The sequence below is a fragment of the Fragaria vesca genome, linkage group LG1 (assembly GCF_000184155.1).
Source record: "Fragaria vesca subsp. vesca linkage group LG1, FraVesHawaii_1.0, whole genome shotgun sequence".
Lineage (NCBI taxonomy): Eukaryota > Viridiplantae > Streptophyta > Magnoliopsida > Rosales > Rosaceae > Fragaria > Fragaria vesca.
The window spans coordinates 16,193,847-16,212,491 of record NC_020491.1 but is presented as its reverse complement, the minus strand read 5'-3'; the positions used below and the strand labels follow the sequence as shown (position 1 = coordinate 16,212,491).

The 18,645-nt window shown below is 38.6% G+C and overlaps 3 protein-coding genes across 3 annotated transcripts; 2 read left to right on the top strand and 1 right to left on the bottom strand.

The window, feature by feature from the left end:
- Window positions 1-4,087: 4,087 nt before the first annotated feature.
- Window positions 4,088-6,062, bottom strand: LOC101297299 (polygalacturonase At1g48100-like). The gene is made up of 6 exons (XM_004289381.1): window positions 5,549-6,062; window positions 5,292-5,459; window positions 5,166-5,210; window positions 4,874-5,081; window positions 4,701-4,782; window positions 4,088-4,589 (listed from the first exon to the last, which is right to left on the bottom strand). The coding sequence occupies exons 1-6, from the start codon at window positions 5,957-5,959 to the stop codon at window positions 4,088-4,090; spliced, it is 1,416 nt and encodes a 471-aa protein (XP_004289429.1). The 5' UTR covers window positions 5,960-6,062.
- A 3,580-nt stretch (window positions 6,063-9,642) lies between these two features.
- Window positions 9,643-10,335, top strand: LOC101297010. Its single transcript, XM_004289380.1, has one exon. The coding sequence runs from the start codon at window positions 9,643-9,645 to the stop codon at window positions 10,333-10,335; it is 693 nt and encodes a 230-aa protein (XP_004289428.1).
- Window positions 10,336-10,463: 128 nt separating this feature from the next.
- LOC101296719 lies at window positions 10,464-12,724 on the top strand. The gene is made up of 5 exons (XM_004289379.1): window positions 10,464-10,762; window positions 10,844-11,193; window positions 11,297-11,525; window positions 11,612-12,002; window positions 12,374-12,724. The coding sequence occupies exons 1-5, from the start codon at window positions 10,464-10,466 to the stop codon at window positions 12,722-12,724; spliced, it is 1,620 nt and encodes a 539-aa protein (XP_004289427.1).
- Window positions 12,725-18,645: the final 5,921 nt, after the last annotated feature.

The following is an 18,645-nucleotide window of genomic DNA, read 5'->3' as shown; positions in this document are numbered from 1 at the left end:
CAAGTGGATTCAGATCACATCTGAGAGAGGAGAGAGAGAGGAGAGAGGAGAAAGAGAAAGAGAAAGAGAAAGAGAAGAGAGAGTTGAATTTTGATATGTAAAAAAACGAGGTGGTGTTATTACTAAAAAGGGTGAAAATGTCTTTTTGTTAAGAATCATTGATATGGGCAATGAAATTTTTTTTTCATTAGATTGGGCATTGTTTTAGCCGTTTTTGGGCATTTGGGCATTTTAGTAAATGGTTACTAGGTTTCAAGAACTGGTTACTGGGGGTCAGTAACTGGTTACTAGGTGTCAGTAACTGGTCAGTAACTAGGGTTACTGGGGAAATTCCGGTGACCAGAGTCCGGCTGTCGGGGAAATTCCGGTGAGTGGAGTCCGGAGGTCGGGAAAATTCCGGTCACCGGAGTCCGGCGGCCGGTCACCGGAGTCCAACGGCCGGTGATCGGAGTCTAGCTGCCGGTGACCGGAGTCCGAGGTTCTGGCCAAGTCTTTTCATGTTGAAGAGGTAGGAGCAAAATAGTCTTAAAATAATATAGTTTGTGGAGACCTTAGTAAAGATTTGGCCATTTGGGCATAAAAAAAGTTTACTTTTATTCAAATGGGCTCATAGAAAAGATTGTCATTGAAATGGGCAATGAAGGGTTACAATTAGTATTAAATAGACATTTTCCCCAATATGAATGTCTCTTTTAGTAATTTTACGTAACCACAAAATCTTGTATAAATTATGTGATAAAAGATATGTGTATCTAGTATTTTGAGGTGTGTGAATAAAATTTCTCGTACAAAATTAACGTAAAATTTTCTTTCATTCCAAGCTAAAATCATATTTGTAAAGAAAAAAAAAGAAGCAAAAACCATTAATTACCACGGCCTAACTATAGTGATTATATATTTCCTTCTATTAATCTAACCAACTAATGGTTAGTTTTTGATTAAGAACCAACGCCGGTTAATTAGTTACTTATATATAGTTGATCAAATGAATTAAATATCAATAATTTCACATGAGAATCGATCATCTGCCAAAACATCAGGGGGGGTCCGAACCCCTTCGAACCGTAACATGGTTCCGCCCCTGTTGAGGAGCGGGTTACTTCAAAGTTCAGACCTTCCAAAATTCCCATCAATATTTCTAATGGAGGAACTTTGAGAGGATCTCAGATTACTGCAAGAGTGCGACGAGCTAGCTAGTATTATTAGTACAACGACCATGCATACAATGTAAACATACACCAACTTCCTTATTCAAACTCACTTAACCAATAACTGAGAAAGGAGAACCGAAAGTCTCGATCGGAATCAAACCCACTCTAGTACCAACTGTAAGACTTAATGTGGACTATCAAATATCAATGATTCACTAAGTATCAATAACTAAGCTACATAATTACAAAATAAGCAATAAGTAAGACATTTCTTGCCTTCATCAGACTCATGATTAATTTCCTGTTAGTATCAGTACTGATTTGTAAGGTTTACTTATTAGGTAATGAAGTATACCTATTTGCATATGGAACAGGAAAAAGGTTGGCCTTAATGTAGAAGGATTAGGAAACCTTTATGGGAGGCACCTAATCCTCAATGTCTATATATTGACCTTGATCCCTGCTCTAACAATCACCCCAAGCATTCAAGTTCTCAGCCCCATAAGTGGAGATTGCCTTTAGTCGATTGTTCAGAGGAGAAGATCAGATATGTCTTATTCAGGTTAGCATTTCACTCTTGTATATACATCGTATATGTGTTCTTGTCTTGAATATGTACTTATACAGGCCGGATGTGGAGCGAACGTCCGCACCGGCCTTAAAGTGCGGATGTCCGTCCGTTCTCCACCCTCCGGCACCGGCGATAGCGACGGCGCGCCTCCACCCCAGAACACTCCAGCAGCGTCCCTGACCACTTTCTCTCCCCGGCGAGTCCGTTCTTTTCCAGTTTTTCGGCGAGATCACCCAAAACTTCAAACAAATTCGATCTCGCCGGAAACTGGAAAAAAACAGACTCGCCGGGGAGGGAAAGTGGTCGGGGACGCTGCTGGAGTGTTATGGGGTGGAGGCGCGCCGTCGCCGGCGCCGGAGGGTGGAGAACGGACGGACGTCCGCACTCGACGTCCGCACTTTAAGCCGAGTGCCGACGTCCGCTTCTCATCCTCTCTCCATACTTATAATTCCGCATACATATTTATAAGTAAATCTTATACCAACAAGTTAGATATGTGATAACCATTCCACCTTTAAAAGCTAAAACTTTAGGGAAGAGATCCACAAACACATCTTAAGGCATTACATATGTTAAACCGATATCATTGGAATGGAATTGAAGAGAAACAGTGGTTATGGTTCATAAGAGACCAAGGAGAGAATTGCATGTGCCGAAAGGTGATAAAGCGAGCTTAGATTCTGAAATGTAGAAATGGTAGGGGACCTAACAGTTATGTACGTGTGAGCATTTTCTTATAGAATCAATCGCAGCTTCAGGAACTCGTATTTGTTCTGAGCATTTTCTTACAAGCAAGCCCCATCAGTCGATGAAAAAAAAAAGGGTGCTAGCTAGCTAGATCGATGTTCAAGCCGGTGAGGGGTTGAAATACCTAATATATTTTGTGGAGGAAGTAGAGAGCTTAGATTGATGGAAAAGGCAAATTTGGTGGGTGAGCATTGGACTCTAGCCCGTGCACCGACCTAAACTTTTTCTTTATCAGACTACTCTACTTCTCATATCGGAGACTGCGCGTGCAAGAAAGCCATAGAGAATGTCCCTCCTTCCTCTCCACTCCAACACCAAAAAACCAATATCAAACTCAGTGCTCTTCTGACTGTTCTAGTCGACAAATCCTCTTAACTTCACTCACTCTCATACAATACTATTATTCTCTAATCATCATCTTTCAACCGGCTTTTAAGCTATTCAGTTTCTTAATTTTGAACAATCTCTCTCTCTCTCTCTCTCTCTCTCTCTCTCTCCTAATTGTTAATGGAAATTTGGAATGTTCTACAATTTCTAATCTAGGTTAAGAAGACAATGGTATTGTAAATCTGTCATCATTTGCCAAATTTATATTCTTAATTATTCTCTGAGTCTGACTAGCTATGTCACAAAAGCTTTAATCTAATAATTTAGTGCAAGCTTACTAGAACTAGAAATGGGAACTTTTACACATTTAATAATTACTACTACTGCAAATGAAGATTAGTTACTATCCCTTATTAAAAGTAGTGTGATTTTGCTGTTAGAGAGCCAAGTTAACCTTAAAAATTCTAGCTGCCCCATGCATCAACTTGACAAACATGAGACTGGTACATGTAAGCTTTTATTTATCTGACAACATGAACCTAAAAAACTACTGCTATATGTGGATGCCTGCTCTGCATGGTGTCTCAATTGCTAACCGATTATATGCGCATTTTCGAATGCTTAATTTAAGGTGCGCTGAATGCAAGGAAAGAAAACTAAAGTTTACCGTAGTCTCTGTGAATGGCATCCATGGCTAGATAACAGTTTACTTTTATTTGAAAAGGTCGTTATATAGTTTGATTATACATGCAGTGCATGCTTGTCTAAGATGGTATATATATGAAATCTCGAAGCCTCAAATTCGCATCATCCAATTCTTTGTTGGTTAATTTCCAAGGTTTAGTGTGGGGCTACACCAGGTTTAGGGCCCTAAACCCTAAACCCTACACCAGCAAGTTTCTCAGTTTCTCTATCTGGTTTCACATATCTGAGAGTGCATCCCATATTGATAGGTTGATATACAATTATACATTGTCGTCTTACTGCAGCTTATTCAATTTTCCCAAGTAAAATGGTTATCCAACATTCCCTACAAATCAAACATGAGTTACAGCAGCAGAGCTAGAATACTTTTTCTAAATACAAGCTATAAAAATTCATCTCCAGGACAAGAACTTGAAGAAAAACATAGATTGTATATATATGATAAGATAGGGAGCGCATAAATATCTCTCCTCTATAATCACACAATTAAAATTAGAATTACAATCCAGAAAGATTCCTAATTCCTCTTGTAGTTATGGATTTCTAATTGCTTTACAGACCTAAGATGAATCCATGGACTGATGTATCAGCAGCGGTCTATTTCATCGCTCAGTAAAGTTCTAGGAGCACCCTCCAACAAGCAAGAGACTGGTGGAATAGTAAGCGTTTGCAGTTGTCCGTAAGCATTCCAACAATAAGGGTCTGACATCATATCTCCTACAGCTGGAAGAAGCTCAACATCTGAGAGTGTTAAGTTGGTGCATGGCATAGAATCACTGCAGCCAAAATGCATTGGAGCATTCCGGACATCATAGGTTCCTTTTATGCCCGAGTATAGGATGTTCGATACATATACCGCTGCGGTTTGATTGCTGCACTGCTTAGTAAGGCAGTAAAATTGATCAATCATAATGGGGTTCCTAACATTGTCCATGTGAATGTTACTGAAAGTTACTCCGGACACTGCTCCGGATCCACCCTGCCATGTCTTGATCCTAACTCCATTATCCGAAACTCTAATAATAGAGTCTCGAACTGTAATATTTTTAACACAGGCTCGCGAGTTGTGGTTTCCGAGACTCCCAATGCTAAGCACAAGGGTGAGGAACACAAAGGTCAGTCGAAATAAAAAATCACAAATTTGTAAATTAATTAGATCATGTGATACTGATTAGTAAACCAAAACAATAGCGAATTACCTGATTCCATGACCAGGGCCACAAGTGATGTTTCTAATGTCTACATCATAACAGCCTGATCCAATTGATACACAATCATCACCTAAAGAACAGAAGTGATATTAGTAACATCATGCATGAGAGCCAATTCGCTGACAAGTAGTAGATTTGAAGGTTCAGTACAGTGCTCGTACCATTAGAAATTACAGAATTATAAATTTTTACATCATTGGTGTTCTCTATGTGAATCCCATCTGTATTCGGACTTCGAGCAGGAGCTGATATAGAAATGGAGTCTACATTCACATTTATGCAACCATCAAATCTGAAGTGGAATTGGGGGCTATTCTTAATCCTAAGACCTTGTACTGTCAAGTTAGAGCTCATGAAAAATCTAATGGCCTGCATAAATAAATCATCATATTAAATCAAAGCTCAATAATATAGTTAGCTGATGTTACTTAAAACAAAAAATTTGAAACTTACAACTGGGCTATCACATGGTCCAGGCAAGGTGGTTCCATTTATTCCCTGTGAAAAATTGATCAATGTAAGCAGTTTCCTAGATCACTAAATGTTTAAGACCAAATATGAACAACTTAAACAAAATACCATGTGGGGCTTGCAGGGAAGTTGCCACCATTTGTCTCCTCTCCCATCTATAACACCACTCCCTTGCAGCGACATCTTGTTGATTCGATAAAAAACGAGCCATTGGCGCCTGCTGTTGTTTTTTGGCCAGGACTCTGGTCCATCAGGTGGTACTATAACCCCATCGACCTAATTCACATTACCAAATGTATCCAAAGGACTTTAGTCTTTTTCTTACATTGAGTTAGCCAAAAAGTGATAGAGAATTAGTACATTACCTGTAACACCAGGCCTGAAAGGCAGGGACCCGTAAATATTGTGGACTGAATCATGAATGTGAAATGGTTCGGAACAAGTATCTTTGCTGGTGATTCACTTTGGCAGGCTGTGTCCCAAGCCATTTTAAAGGCTTGAGTGTCATCTGTTTGGCCATCCCCCACAGCCCCATATAATCGAACATCGAAAACACCAGGTGTGGAGTTGTATGGATTCTTAGGCTCTTCAGGAGGAGGACTGTAGCTAGCAGCAGGTCCAGGTGAAGAGGAAGGAGGCTGTGAAATGTAAGAAATCTTGTGAGGGTGGTTGTGTTTGCTGTGTTTGGTATGGTTATGCCATCTGGCTTGGGTTGACAGAAGCAAAAAGCCAAAGAATATAACGCACACTAGTGACAATTTGGAAAGCTTCTTCATGGTGAAGGGTTCACTAAGTTCTGGTCAATGTTGGGAACAAAGAGTTTTGAGTGCTATATCTAACAAAGAAAGAGTTTACTTCACTGAAACTCAACAAGGCTGGCTGGTTTGTCACTGTCACCCTACGTTTTGGGAAGTAGGAACTAGTGGGAAGTGAAGAATGCCAGTTTGAGTTGTACTATTTGAGCAAGTTGGACAAGGTGAAGACTAGGGGTTTTTGGGGTTTGGGGTTCATGCAGAATCAGAAAGCTTGAGGAGGGTGTATATATAATAGGGTTTGGTAGTGGAGGTGCTTCAAACTTTTAACTTTGCTGACAATTTTTTAAAGGTTTTTATGGGGGTGGAAACCGACCAATACCCATAGAGGAATTGGCTGCCTTTTATTTTGGTTCCATTATTCTTTTTGTTGGTTCAGGGAATAAAAAGGTGACGGAATAACGAGAACTGGAAGTGGGTGGGCAATCCATATGAAGAGCTGCCCCCCCCCCCCCCATGATCTTCCCATAATTGTCATTTTCTTTGGTCCCAAGTTTAGTTTGTGCAGCAGTGATAAGTATTTTAATTTTGTTAAAAAGATAGGCACGATCTAACGCTAGTGCCCTCATCGAAGAATTGTGTGCATCGGATTTCAATGATGCAATTCTGTTGTTCCTATATTTTTCGAGAAGGAAACCAGGTGGCTGATGCTTTGGACAATTTTGGTGCTTCAAGTACAGGTTTTACTTGGTTTGATTCATCTCCAACTTTTAATAGTCAATTTTGCATTAGAGATAAACTGGGTCTTCCCAATTTCCGTTTTCGATAATTTAAGAACTTTATTTCGTGATGGAGCAGGATTTGTCCTGTTCTTGTGCATGTAATTTTATTTATTCTTAATAAATCTTCTAGCTCGCATTTGCGAGGTTTGTTTCAAAAAAAAAGGAAAATAAATAAATAAACACACACACACACAACTAAACGCCAGTGCCCGGCCTCATTCTCTTTGTTGCTTTAGACTTTGGAGTTTGGACATTTTCCATTTCGAAGAGATCGAAATATTCAAACCTGTATACTTAACTAGCCTTAGCTCATACCAAGCCTATTTCGCCCAGAAAAACTTATCAATGTCGAATGATTTCTGATGTCATTCTCCAAGTCTCTTGTATACTTATATAGCATGTGTAGTAGTGTATATTTCATTTTGTTAGATGTTGATAGCTCACTTGACTGGAGATATATTTCCTTCATTGTGTGATTGTAGTTCGTTTGATAAAGAGTTCTTAATTTCTCTCTAGTATATGTTTATCGATCTCCTACTCATATAGAGTCGTAAAAGCTTCATTAGCTTCAACTAGGCGGTGTACCCAAGCTTTGTTTGGGGCCAAAACATGAAAAAAGATCAAATGTAAAAACCAAAAAGATAGATAAAAAGGTAATTTTGATCCCTAAATGATAAAGTTTTAAAAAAATGAAAAATATGGACAAAAATGTAAATTACATATATTAAAGCGAGTGGCAGGGTTGTAATAAAAACGGAAAGAATGACAAATGGTACGTTCTTGTTCCTAAGGGAACTGAGTTTTAGTATATAGTATAAATATAAATGTTATTGTTTTTATATATTTCAATTATTTGACACTTATATCTTTAGTAATCATCACAATTATGAATAAGTAAACAGTAACTACCATAGGTAGTCGAGTTGTTAAGAGCCTATGTGTGAAACTATCATATCTAAATTTGAATCTCGCCAACGCTGATTGAAGTATATACTACCAGAAAAAGGTTCTAAGGTGACGAAATATTTATAATTCATCACCTAAGAGAACACTTTAGTGATGAAACCCGTTTCGTCACCTCAGTACAAGTTTTCGTCATCTAAGTCAGGTAAGGTTATTTCGTCACTCATTTTGTCACCTTAGATCTCACTTAGGTGACGAAAATAACTTTTGTCATGTAAGTTATAGGGAAGGTGACGAAAAATATTTTCGACACAAAAGGGTTTCTCTCTTAGGTGACGAAAATATATTTCGTCATGTAAGTGACAAGATAGGTGACGAAAAATATTTTCGTCACCAAAGCTTTTAGCACTTAGGTGACGAAAATATGTTTCATCATTTAAGTGATGGTGTACGTGATGAATTAAATTTTCGTCACCAAAGTTTGTAGCACTTAGGTGACGAAAATTTAATTCGTCATGTAAGTGATGGGGTAGGTGACGAAACATTTTTTCGTCACTAAAGTGTTCTCTCTTAGGTGACGAAAATATGTTTCGTCATGTAACAGGTTACTCTGGTGATGAAAGTATTTATTTCGTCACCTTACTGAACTTGCTTTTATAACACCCTACTGCGTTTCTAGATCTGCATCTCTCATTTCAAAACACTCAATTCTCTCTCTCAAAATTTGCTTCGATTTTCAATACCCGGTGTGAAGCCTTTCAAATTCAGGCCAGTCTCTGAAACCTTTGCTTGTCTACCTATGCATTGATTTATAGTTTGGTATAATCTCTTTCTCTCTCTTTCTCCACCATATTTTTTCATGTTTTCCAATGAGTTTTCTGGCGAAGATTCCGGTCACAAGCGTGTTGTTAATATTGTTGGGTGATGATTAATGTGGATTGATATATATATATATATATATATATATATATATATATGTTGATTCTTAATTGTTGATTTTTAAAGTTAGTTATTTTAATTTGTGAATATTAGAGTTAATTAGTTTAATTTGTTGATTATATATATGCTTTACTATTATTAGGTTTTGAGAAAATTATTTAATTATGTTAGGGATATATGTAAATATACTTAATTGTTTGGTTTTGTGAAAATTTTTTGTGCATTCAAATGATTATATATGTTGTGTTTATTTTGTGATAATCAAATATAAGAATATAAGATTATATTCTTTCATTCACCTAAATTTGAACTTTAGAAATCCCGTTTGAGAATCATCTTGTCACAATCTTGTCACAACTGTGTTTGACAAAATGATTCTTGAATTGTCCCATTTTTGGACAGTTTAGGAGAACATAATTTTGTTATGTAGTTTGTTGTTCTTGTCTTTTCGTTTTCGGTTGTGGGTATATGTTTCGACACTGTCTCTCGTTACTGTTCCTCGAGTGCATACTAGGTATAGTTATTTATACACTAGAGGGACTATAGGAAGATGCTACCGAAATTTTCCCACATCGAAATCGAAAAGACAAGAATTATAAACTTAGAAACAAAATCGTGTTCTCCTGAATGGGACAATTCAAGAATCATTTTAGGAGAACATAATTTTGTTATGTTTATAACTTAGAAACATAACTTAGCAATCAAATACATGTTTTTGTTGTTGTGTTTTTTGAACTACTATTGCTTATTTGTTGTTTATATATATGACAGGACATGGACAAGAGATGGATGCAGTACGACTGGGGGAACCCTGAATACCAACAAAGAATTCTAGATTTTTTGTTATTTGTACTTAAACATGCTGATGGCAGAACTCTACACAGGTGTCCGTGTGTTGAATGTCATAATACTAAGTGGAAGACGATTTATGAAATCCACGAACACCTGAATACAAGACGTATTACATGGAGTCTACATGGTGAAACATTAGATAATGAACCTACCTTGGAAGAAATCCGAGCGGGACACTTTTAGCATGCTGGCTCATCCAGCAGTAGTTTCGACCCTTATGTGGATCCTTCTATGGACATTATACATGATGCTTTTTCTTCATTTGCTGCAAGACATGAGGAAGAGGTTGTTTACGAGACCACTGATGCAGACTATGCTTTTTCAAATGTTGACAATGATGATTACGATAAGTATAATAGGCTGCTTGATAAAGCACAGACCCCATTGTACCCTGGGTGTAATGTAACTGTCTTGGGTGCCATCATTGAACAGATTATAACCAAAGTTGACAGCAATTGGTCGAATGTGTCATTTAACCGTAACTTGGTGAACATCAAGAAATTGCTTCCTCCAGGAAACAACTTTCCCCACAGCTTTGATAAGGTACAGAGTATGTTGAAAGATCTTGGCCTCGGTTATGAGAATGACGCATGCAAGAATAACTACGTTTTGTTTTATGGAGTCATCAACAAAGACCTAGATTACTGTCCAGTGTGCAAAGCGTTGAGGTGGAAGTCATCATCTTCTTCATCTAAGAAGAAAAGGATTCCAAAGAAGGTGCTTCATTATTTCCCATTGATTCCTAGGTTGAAGCGTATGTACATGTCTTCACACACTTCAGAAAAGATGAGATGGCACGGGGTAACGAGAAAAAATGATGACACTCTCAGACAATCCGCAGATGGGGAGGTTTGGAAATCATTTGACAGATCATTTCCTGATTTTGCAGAAGACATTCGAAATGTAAGACTTGGACGGGTTTAATCCTACCTGAAACATGAATTTGTCTTATAGTATTTGGCCTGTTATTGTTGTGGTGTACAACCTACCTCCATGGATGTGTATGAAGAAGGAATTTAGTATGCTGACTTTGTTAATGTCTTGATGTGTACATGAGACCATTGATTGACGAGTTAAAAGAATTATGGGAAAATAGAGTCCCTACTTTTGACTGGTATAGTCAAACTTCATTCAGGATGAAAGCAACAGTGGTTTGGACCATTAGTGATTTTCCTGGATATGAGATGTTGTCGTCTCAAACCACTAAAGGTTACATGGCTTGTCCAATTTGCTTAGGAGACCTAAATGCTAGTTGGCATGCTGGAAAGGTGTGTTACTTGGGGAGTCGTACAGGGCTTCCGGAAGATCATCCATGGCGATTTGATGTGGCTTCATTCGATGGGAAGCAAGAGTTTGCTTTAAAACTCTAAGAGCGGTCTGGTGAGTGGATTTTGGACATGTTAAACTCTTTTGATTTCGGACGTCTTAGCAGTGATCCTGACGTGTTAGCTCGGAATCCAAAACGTCCTTCTAGATTGGAGAACTGGACGCACAAGAGTATATTTTTTGAATTGCCTTACTGGAAGAAATTGAGAATAAGACACTGCCTTGATGTCATGCATATAGAGAAGAATGTTTGTAACAGCATTGTGGGAACAGTTTTCGGGTTTAAAGATAAGACTAAGGACATTGTGAAGGCGCGCAAAGATCTTCAACTCATGAACATACGCCCTCACTTGTGGCTAACAACGTCGGGGTCAATGCCTCTTGCACATTACAGGATTAATCCGGCTAATGAGAAGAAAGTTTTCAAATGGTTTGAAGCTATTAAGTATCCTCATGGTTATGCAGGAAATATATCTCGATGTGTAAAAGTGGGGGAGAATAAGCTATTTGGATTAAAGACTCATGACTGTCATATCATGCTACAACGTTTTTTTTCCAGTGGTAATTCGACCATATTTGTGTCCTGATGTGGTAGAGCCGTTAGTAGCGGTGTCTAAATTCTTTCAGAAGTTATGTGCTAGAGAGCTAGAGAAGTCAAATGTTCTTAGATTAAAAGAGGACATTGTCTACATCATGTGCAAGTTGGAGCGGATTTTCCCGCCTTCTTTTTTCGACATCATGATTCACCTCATGATCCACCTACCAGAACAAGCGATGGTACTGGTCCAGTACACTATACCTGTATGTTCTCATAAGAAAGGTACATTGCACACTTTTATCACCAGTTTACATTTACATTTTATTGTTTGTACAGTAATAACATCTTAAATTTTAGACAACTTGGGGAGTACAAAAAATATGTCGGCAACAGAGGAAAACTAGAAGGGTCAATAGCGAACACATACCTCTTAAATGAGTGTGTAACTTACTACGACTTATGTCATAGTAACACAACCGAGGCAGAGTCATCCACAAATGTCTTCAATCTTTCAGTTGTTTCAAAAGTTGTACGTTCATTTGGTAACTTACCAAATTCGAACAAGTTAACAAAAGCTGAGCTCCGTGAAGCTCATTGGTGCGTGCTGGACCACTGCTCTGAGATTGACTACTACAAAAAGAAACATTTGGAAAAAATCATAGCAAGACAACCATATAGAGCTGAAGAGATGCACAAGAGAACTTTTCCTGATTACTTTCTTAATTGGGTAAGTTCAATCTCCATTTTATTATTTATTGGCGATATTGTTTACATAGTCCCATCACTTATGAGTTATTCATTATTTCTTTTTTAGATGGAAGAACTCCTATGAGAGAGCAACCCTGATTACTCACAGGAGTTACACAATTTGGCATGTAAGCCGCAACATCACAGTGTACATGGGGGGTGTTTTGTTAACGGTGTTAAGTTTGTGACGTTCTACCGAGATGAAGAGCGGGTCACTCAAAACTATGGGATCATGGTAGAGGGGGATGAAATTTGCTACTACGGGATCATACTCTCCGTTGTTGAATTATTATATGGAGCTGGTATGCTAGTTGTGTTGTTCAAGTGTAAATGGTTTAACACTGACCCAAGTTTACCGAGGTGGTAAATGTGATGTCTCACCGAAACATATGGAGTGCATCTACGCTTGAAGGGGATGCAGAAGGAGCATGTGATGAAGAAGAGGCGCCAGAACCATATCAAGAAGAGTTAAGCAATTATATTCCAGATACACAGACTATTCGCATCAACAATGACCCCCACTACGTACATGGGAATGCGTTCATTACAATTTATGGATCTCAAGTCCCACATGTTGACAATGAGGAGGATGAAGATGAGAACGAAGATGAAGAGCCGCATTATGAGGAGGATGAAGAGGAAGACGAAGACGAAGAGGACGATGATACGGAGGATGAGGATTATGATGTCAATGACGTCTGACTTATGTTAATTTCTTTTAATGAGTGGTATTTTTTAATATGACAGAAATTGAGTGTGTAATACTTTAAATTTCTCTTTGATGTAGCGGAAATATAAACGTTAGAATCCACCAACAGTGACTTGAATTCACAAGTCTAGTTCTCTCGAATCCACGAGAGGAATTCTGGAATCCACCAGAGAATTAAGATAAACTCAAGATTTTTTATTAATATGAAAGCTGACGACTACAACTGATAAATGCTAGTTATATAGGAGCAAATAAACCGTAGGGCAACTAACATCAAAGCCTAAAAGCCCATGGATTAAAAGAAAACCAAATCGAAAACAAACTATTAAAAATAATGCCTGAAAATAAGTAAATCCGCATTTTGAAAGCCTAAACGGACTCGGATGGCCTAAAAAGCCCATACGTCGTGGCATATCGACGAGTTTGGTTTGTTGGGCCATTCCGCTTCCAGAAAGGTATCATAATAGTCAATCGGACACCGAATGCCAAATCTAGAACAAACCGGGTTTGGACTTGTTTCAATCGATCTACTCTTCAATCTCTATCGTCATCTGTTCTATATATTTCACTCTTTAATTTATAATTTCTTTAATTACATTTGTATTGTATTGTCAAATGTATTTTTTAGGAAAAAAAGAAAAATCCTTGTATCAAAACTATTTCTTTTTAGGAGATACCTCATTATTTCCAAAACTTATATGAAAACCTTTTCTTTTTAGGTTTTCGTCAATTAAGTCCCAAAATTTGAAAATGGTAGAAATATTTTTGGTTCACTGAGATGACGAAAGTTCATGTATTCGTCACCTAACTACTTAATATTTGGCGGGTCAAAAATTTTGCCAATTTTTTGGGCCAAATTTTTGGTTTCACTTAACTGATGAAACAGCTTCATTCGTGGGCTGAGTTTGGTTTGTAAACCCAGATAGAGGCCGGGCAACGAGTCTTAACTCTGAAATCCCTAAATCGATCGTATCCTCCTCCTCCACATCCCTAAATTCCAACTTTCCAAGCCATCTCCTCCTCCACATCACCGTCTCCTCCTCCGATTCCAAGCCGTCTCCTCCCTTGCGCCACATCCATCCACTATGCCGCCGACTAGTGGGAAGTGGAAGTGATAGGCGGAACCGTCTCAACGACTGATGCAGGAGGTGGCCCAGCAATATTGACGCCCCACAGAGGTCCCCTCGCGGCCTGTGGCGCCTCCGTCAAGTTTGGCACCTCCTCTCCCTCCACCACTGCCCGATGTCGACGAACCTTCCACAGATGATCATCGGACTGGCCAGTCATCTGCTAAGATCAGCTGACAAGACCCGCCCTGAAAACACATAGAAAAACAGGCAAGTCTTGCGGGATCCACTCTTAAAAGAGATTATACCGAAATTTCGGCATAATCCCCCCTAAAAATGGACAACCCAACCTGCGAGAAAAGAACCAAGAACACTTCAACTATATCAAACAACCACATCTCCTGGAGTCCTTCGCTCCCCACAACAAAATCCAAGTCATAACAGCACTTAACCAATTCAAACCCAATATTCAACTACGATATTTAAACACAAACACCAACCAAAGTTAAACTCCCTACTTGGGTTATAACCCTTAAAAATAACTCCAACTTATTTTACATCTCCCGATGGTCATCAGAGCACTACAAGAAAGAAATATAATACTACACATAGGTTAACAGGTAACCTACGGTCAACAAGGTGCAGCGGAAAACTATGCCTCAACTCCTAGTGAAACCGAACAGGAGCTCTGCAATCTGGGCATTTGAAAACAAAGGGCCCAGGGAAAGGCATTTGAAAACAAAGGGCCCAGGCATTTAAAAACGTTAGCGTGAGTGTACGAAAAATAAACTAATTAATAAGTATCCAAGAGCATAAAGATACTAAATCAAATTTTTATATGCTTTTCCATTTTTACAGAATTCAAGAATTTTCATGCATGAAAATATTATAAACTCAACAAAAATTCACACTAGCCCCGCTAGTCATAAAACAATAAAAAAAATAAATAGATTTCTCATTCAAGAAACTTTCAAAATAATGGACTAGCCCCGCTAGTCAAATTAACAACTCAAATAGAATATCCTATATGGCCATATAAGTGAGTCTCCCAGACTCGGTTGCCTCCTAGGCATAGTACTCCCATACTCCCTGTACCTTCACGTCGAGTGGATGGATAGAGCACAGGGCTTGCGTGATGCCGCCGGCAACATCACATCACCACTAGGGTGGAAAGGGCTTACGTGACCCCACTTGAAACGTGAGAGTCACATCACCTCGAGAGGTGGAACGACATAGTAGCATTGACATCATATAATCCACAAATATAGCATAAGAAATAAATAAATTAAATTTAATAACGTGTCCCACACGTTAAAATGCGCAAAATAATAATTAAGCCAGATAACCCACATATTTCAAATCTCCAATCATGCATGCATATTTCATTAAAAACAAAGTGTCCACTCACAATATAGACGGCTATGCCTGACGTCGGTCAGAGCCCTCCTCACGTGGTGTCTCCTCTCGTCCTGTACAAAACGAGATTTAAGGTCCGAGACAAAAATACAAGAATATCAAATTTAATAAATATAAAGTCCTCCTCACTTACTCTATACTCATCCAAACCTAAGAAGAACTCCAACCTTATTTTTACTAATCATCTCCAATTTCTCCTCAACGTTCTAACACATAATGAAAAATATGGAAATTCCCAAGGATGAGGCTCACCTCTACTCTTTCACCAAAATCGACTTAAACTTTCCTAAATTCCTACTAACACTCACCAAAATTTCCAATACTTCAATACCACTCATCTCTCACCCATGGAGCCATCAAAACTATCCCAAATTCCAAACACTCTTCACCAAAAATCACCATACAATACAACAACATTTATCCCTTCTAGAACTCATCCAAAATTACTCAAAACCACCACCAAAACCGGCAGCAGTCACCGGCTGTGGCGGTCAACCGCCGGCAATGGCGGTCAACCACCACCACTAGATCAACTTCAACCAAAATTAACAAGGCATACATCAAACTCTTCCTCTCATTAAGCATAACAACAATCATGACTAACACAAACTCTAGAGCTCAAAGATTTGGCCGGAAAACTCATTATAAACTCAAGAACTCAAGAGCTCCGATTTGCTCTATACTCCAAATCGTTCTACCTCTTTTGGGTGGTTCAAAGACTAATCAAAGAGCTACAAAACCCCCCAAAGATACCTTGAATTGATGGCTGGAGAAGGGAGTTCTGGCAAGAGCAACCACGCGGCAGCAGCGGCGTCACCGCGCCTTAATGCCAGCAAGTAAGGACCGGTCACCACCCCAGGCTGGACGAGCGGTGTCCCAGCTGCTAGACGCGACCCGTGTGGTGGCCAGGCGTGGTTGGACGGTGGCGATCGGTCGGGGAGAAGCCGGACGGTTCGGGGTTAGGGTCGGGCTCGGGGAGAGAGAAAGGATGAGGGATGTGTATTTTCTAATTTTTTTACCTTAACCAAAAGGTAAGTCTCCCTTAAATGCCTAAGCCCAAAAATGGGTACTATTATTATTTAACTACCCTTCATTTACGAACTCTTATTCGGGTAACTAAAAAAATCAATGAACTCGACTAGACCACCTCTATGAAGGATAACATACTAAATTTCCGAATTGATTAGCTACCACTAAACCGGAAATCATAATATAAAAATAATTACTAGGTTCGGGGTGTATCATCAGCGTTCGGAGCAAACCGCATCCTAAAGGAGGTAATTTTCCTCACCCGTACTCATCTGCCTCTTAACCTTTTGATTTTCTAGTTGGGTGTAGTAAATTTTGGATATTGGTTTCTAGGTTTTGTGTAGTGAATGAGTAAATTTTGGATATTGGTTTGGATATTGGTTTCTGAGTATTGTTGTTATTATTATCATAAAGTCATGTTTTTGATGATAACACCAAATTGCGTTTTATTAGGATGGTGTTCATGGATTATGTGTATCTTTCGGAAGGAATTTGATTTGCTTGTGTAGGAGTCAGTGAGCTTTTAGCTAGTGTTAGATCTTGAGCTATAGAAATTAATATGCTTTGATCGGGGGGATAGCTATGATATTGTAGATCATGGCGTTGGTTCTTGTATGCATTAATATTTTTATACATTGAGATGGTGTTGGTTATCGGCAAATTCATTTAGAAGTGGTAGCTGCTCAATTCTGTTATCCCTAGGAGACCTCGACTTGTGTGATTGGTGAATGAGAATCAGTGGAAATAAAACTAGGTTCCCTAGTGGTTTTGTAACAAAACTGCATTTTATGCATCCTTAATGCAATTTCATGGATTTTAACATGCATATTTTGGAATAAATTTTGGATAAGGCTACTGTCATTTGTTATCCGCTGCATGTGGTGTCATCTTATATGGTATTGCTTGGTTCTTCTCTTATTCTATTTTACTTTTTGCTATGTTATGCACATTGTGGACTTACTTAGACATAGGCTTAAGAGAGAGTGTCTAAGCTATAGGATATTTAACTTTGGTATATTGATCGATTTATAAAATGTGGAAAAAGAGATTAGAATATGCATCAAAGTAGTTCATAAATTCATAACTGGTGCTTCACATATTGCAGTGTATCCATCTTTTTTTGTTGCTTGAACTACATCTTGACCTACCAAGCATGTTTTCATATTGCACTGGCCTCTTCACTTATTGATCGTTTGTTTCTTTTGCATTTGGTTTTGACAGAAACTGTTTTTTTTTTCGCAGCACCTCCCCCTAATACCAAGACAGGGGTGGTAAAAGGCTTAAAAGCGGAGGAGATAGTCAAGAGGACTGGATTCAAGATTAAAGTAACTTGGGACGATTTCTGCCACGGTCTGAAGAGTAAAGAGTTAAGCAGCATGTTGACACACGACGTCGGCCACATTATACGGGACGAAATTTCCATGGTGGCTCCAACTTGGGGTGACACTACTGATGATGAGCAGAAGAAGCTGCCCACTAAACTCTTTGTAAGGACTTTTTCTGTTGTTCATGTGTTCACTCAATGCTTAATTAGTTGTAGAATTATGAGATAAATAATGTTGTTCATGTTTTAACAGATCTTTTATGAGTTTGATGTTGAAGATAAGCTCATGTGGAAGTGGTTGGACGACAAGGCTAAAAATGTGTACAAAAATTGGAAGTGCACTATAAATACAATTAGGAAGCAAACCCGAGGAAGATCCAAGAAGAGTTTGAACATCGGCTGGATGACACTACCAGGACAAACACTTTAGCTGACGAAAAAGTTTCGTTAGCCTGTTAGCTTAATTCGTCGGCTAAGATCTTAGCCGACAAGCCATCGTCAGCTAAGATTTCGTCAGGAAAAGGTCGTCTGTGGTGACTTTAGCCGACGAAAAAAAAAAATTTTGTCGACTATAGTCCCACAGTTTAGCTGACGAAAAACATGTCGTCGGTTTTTTTCCCAGACTTTAGACGACGAAACAATTAAGATATTCGTCGGCTAAAGTCTGTAATAAAAATTTTTTTCCCAGACTATAGCCGACGAAATATAGTCTGTTTCGTCAGCTAAACCTTATAAAAAATTTAAAAATACTATAGCCGACGAATAAACCTTTAAATATCGTCGGCTATTTAAAAATACTTACCAAATTTCGTCGGCTAAAGTTGCTGGTTTTTGAAAAAAAAAACTGCAGAAACTTTCGGCCACCTCCAATCACCACTAAAATTTGACAGAATCTTCCTCTCAATATTTCGAACAACTTTCTAGAAGAAGTCGAAGCCCAATTCTAAGCCTAAACAGGTCAATTGAATCAAAATATAAAAATCCCTAATTTTAAACCCTAAAAACTTCAAATCTTCAATTCTCCTCACACATACCGAATCGAGCTACCAAATTCTAGGGGAATGTAGTACTAATCAAA

Coding starts and splice junctions, on each gene's coding strand:
- LOC101297299 (XM_004289381.1), bottom strand. CDS start 5,959: ATGAAGAAGCTTTCCAAATTGTCACTAGTGTGCGTTATATTCTTTGGC. Junction 5,460..5,548: donor TTTCAGGCCTGGTGTTACAG/GTAATGTACTAA, acceptor AATGTGAATTAG/GTCGATGGGGTTATAGTACC. Junction 4,590..4,700: donor GGCCCTGGTCATGGAATCAG/GTAATTCGCTAT, acceptor CCTTGTGCTTAG/CATTGGGAGTCTCGGAAACC.
- LOC101297010 (XM_004289380.1), top strand. CDS start 9,643: ATGGACATTATACATGATGCTTTTTCTTCATTTGCTGCAAGACATGAG.
- LOC101296719 (XM_004289379.1), top strand. CDS start 10,464: ATGAGACCATTGATTGACGAGTTAAAAGAATTATGGGAAAATAGAGTC. Junction 11,194..11,296: donor AGCTATTAAGTATCCTCATG/GTTATGCAGGAA, acceptor TTTTTTTTCCAG/TGGTAATTCGACCATATTTG. Junction 12,003..12,373: donor CTGATTACTTTCTTAATTGG/GTAAGTTCAATC, acceptor CACTGACCCAAG/TTTACCGAGGTGGTAAATGT.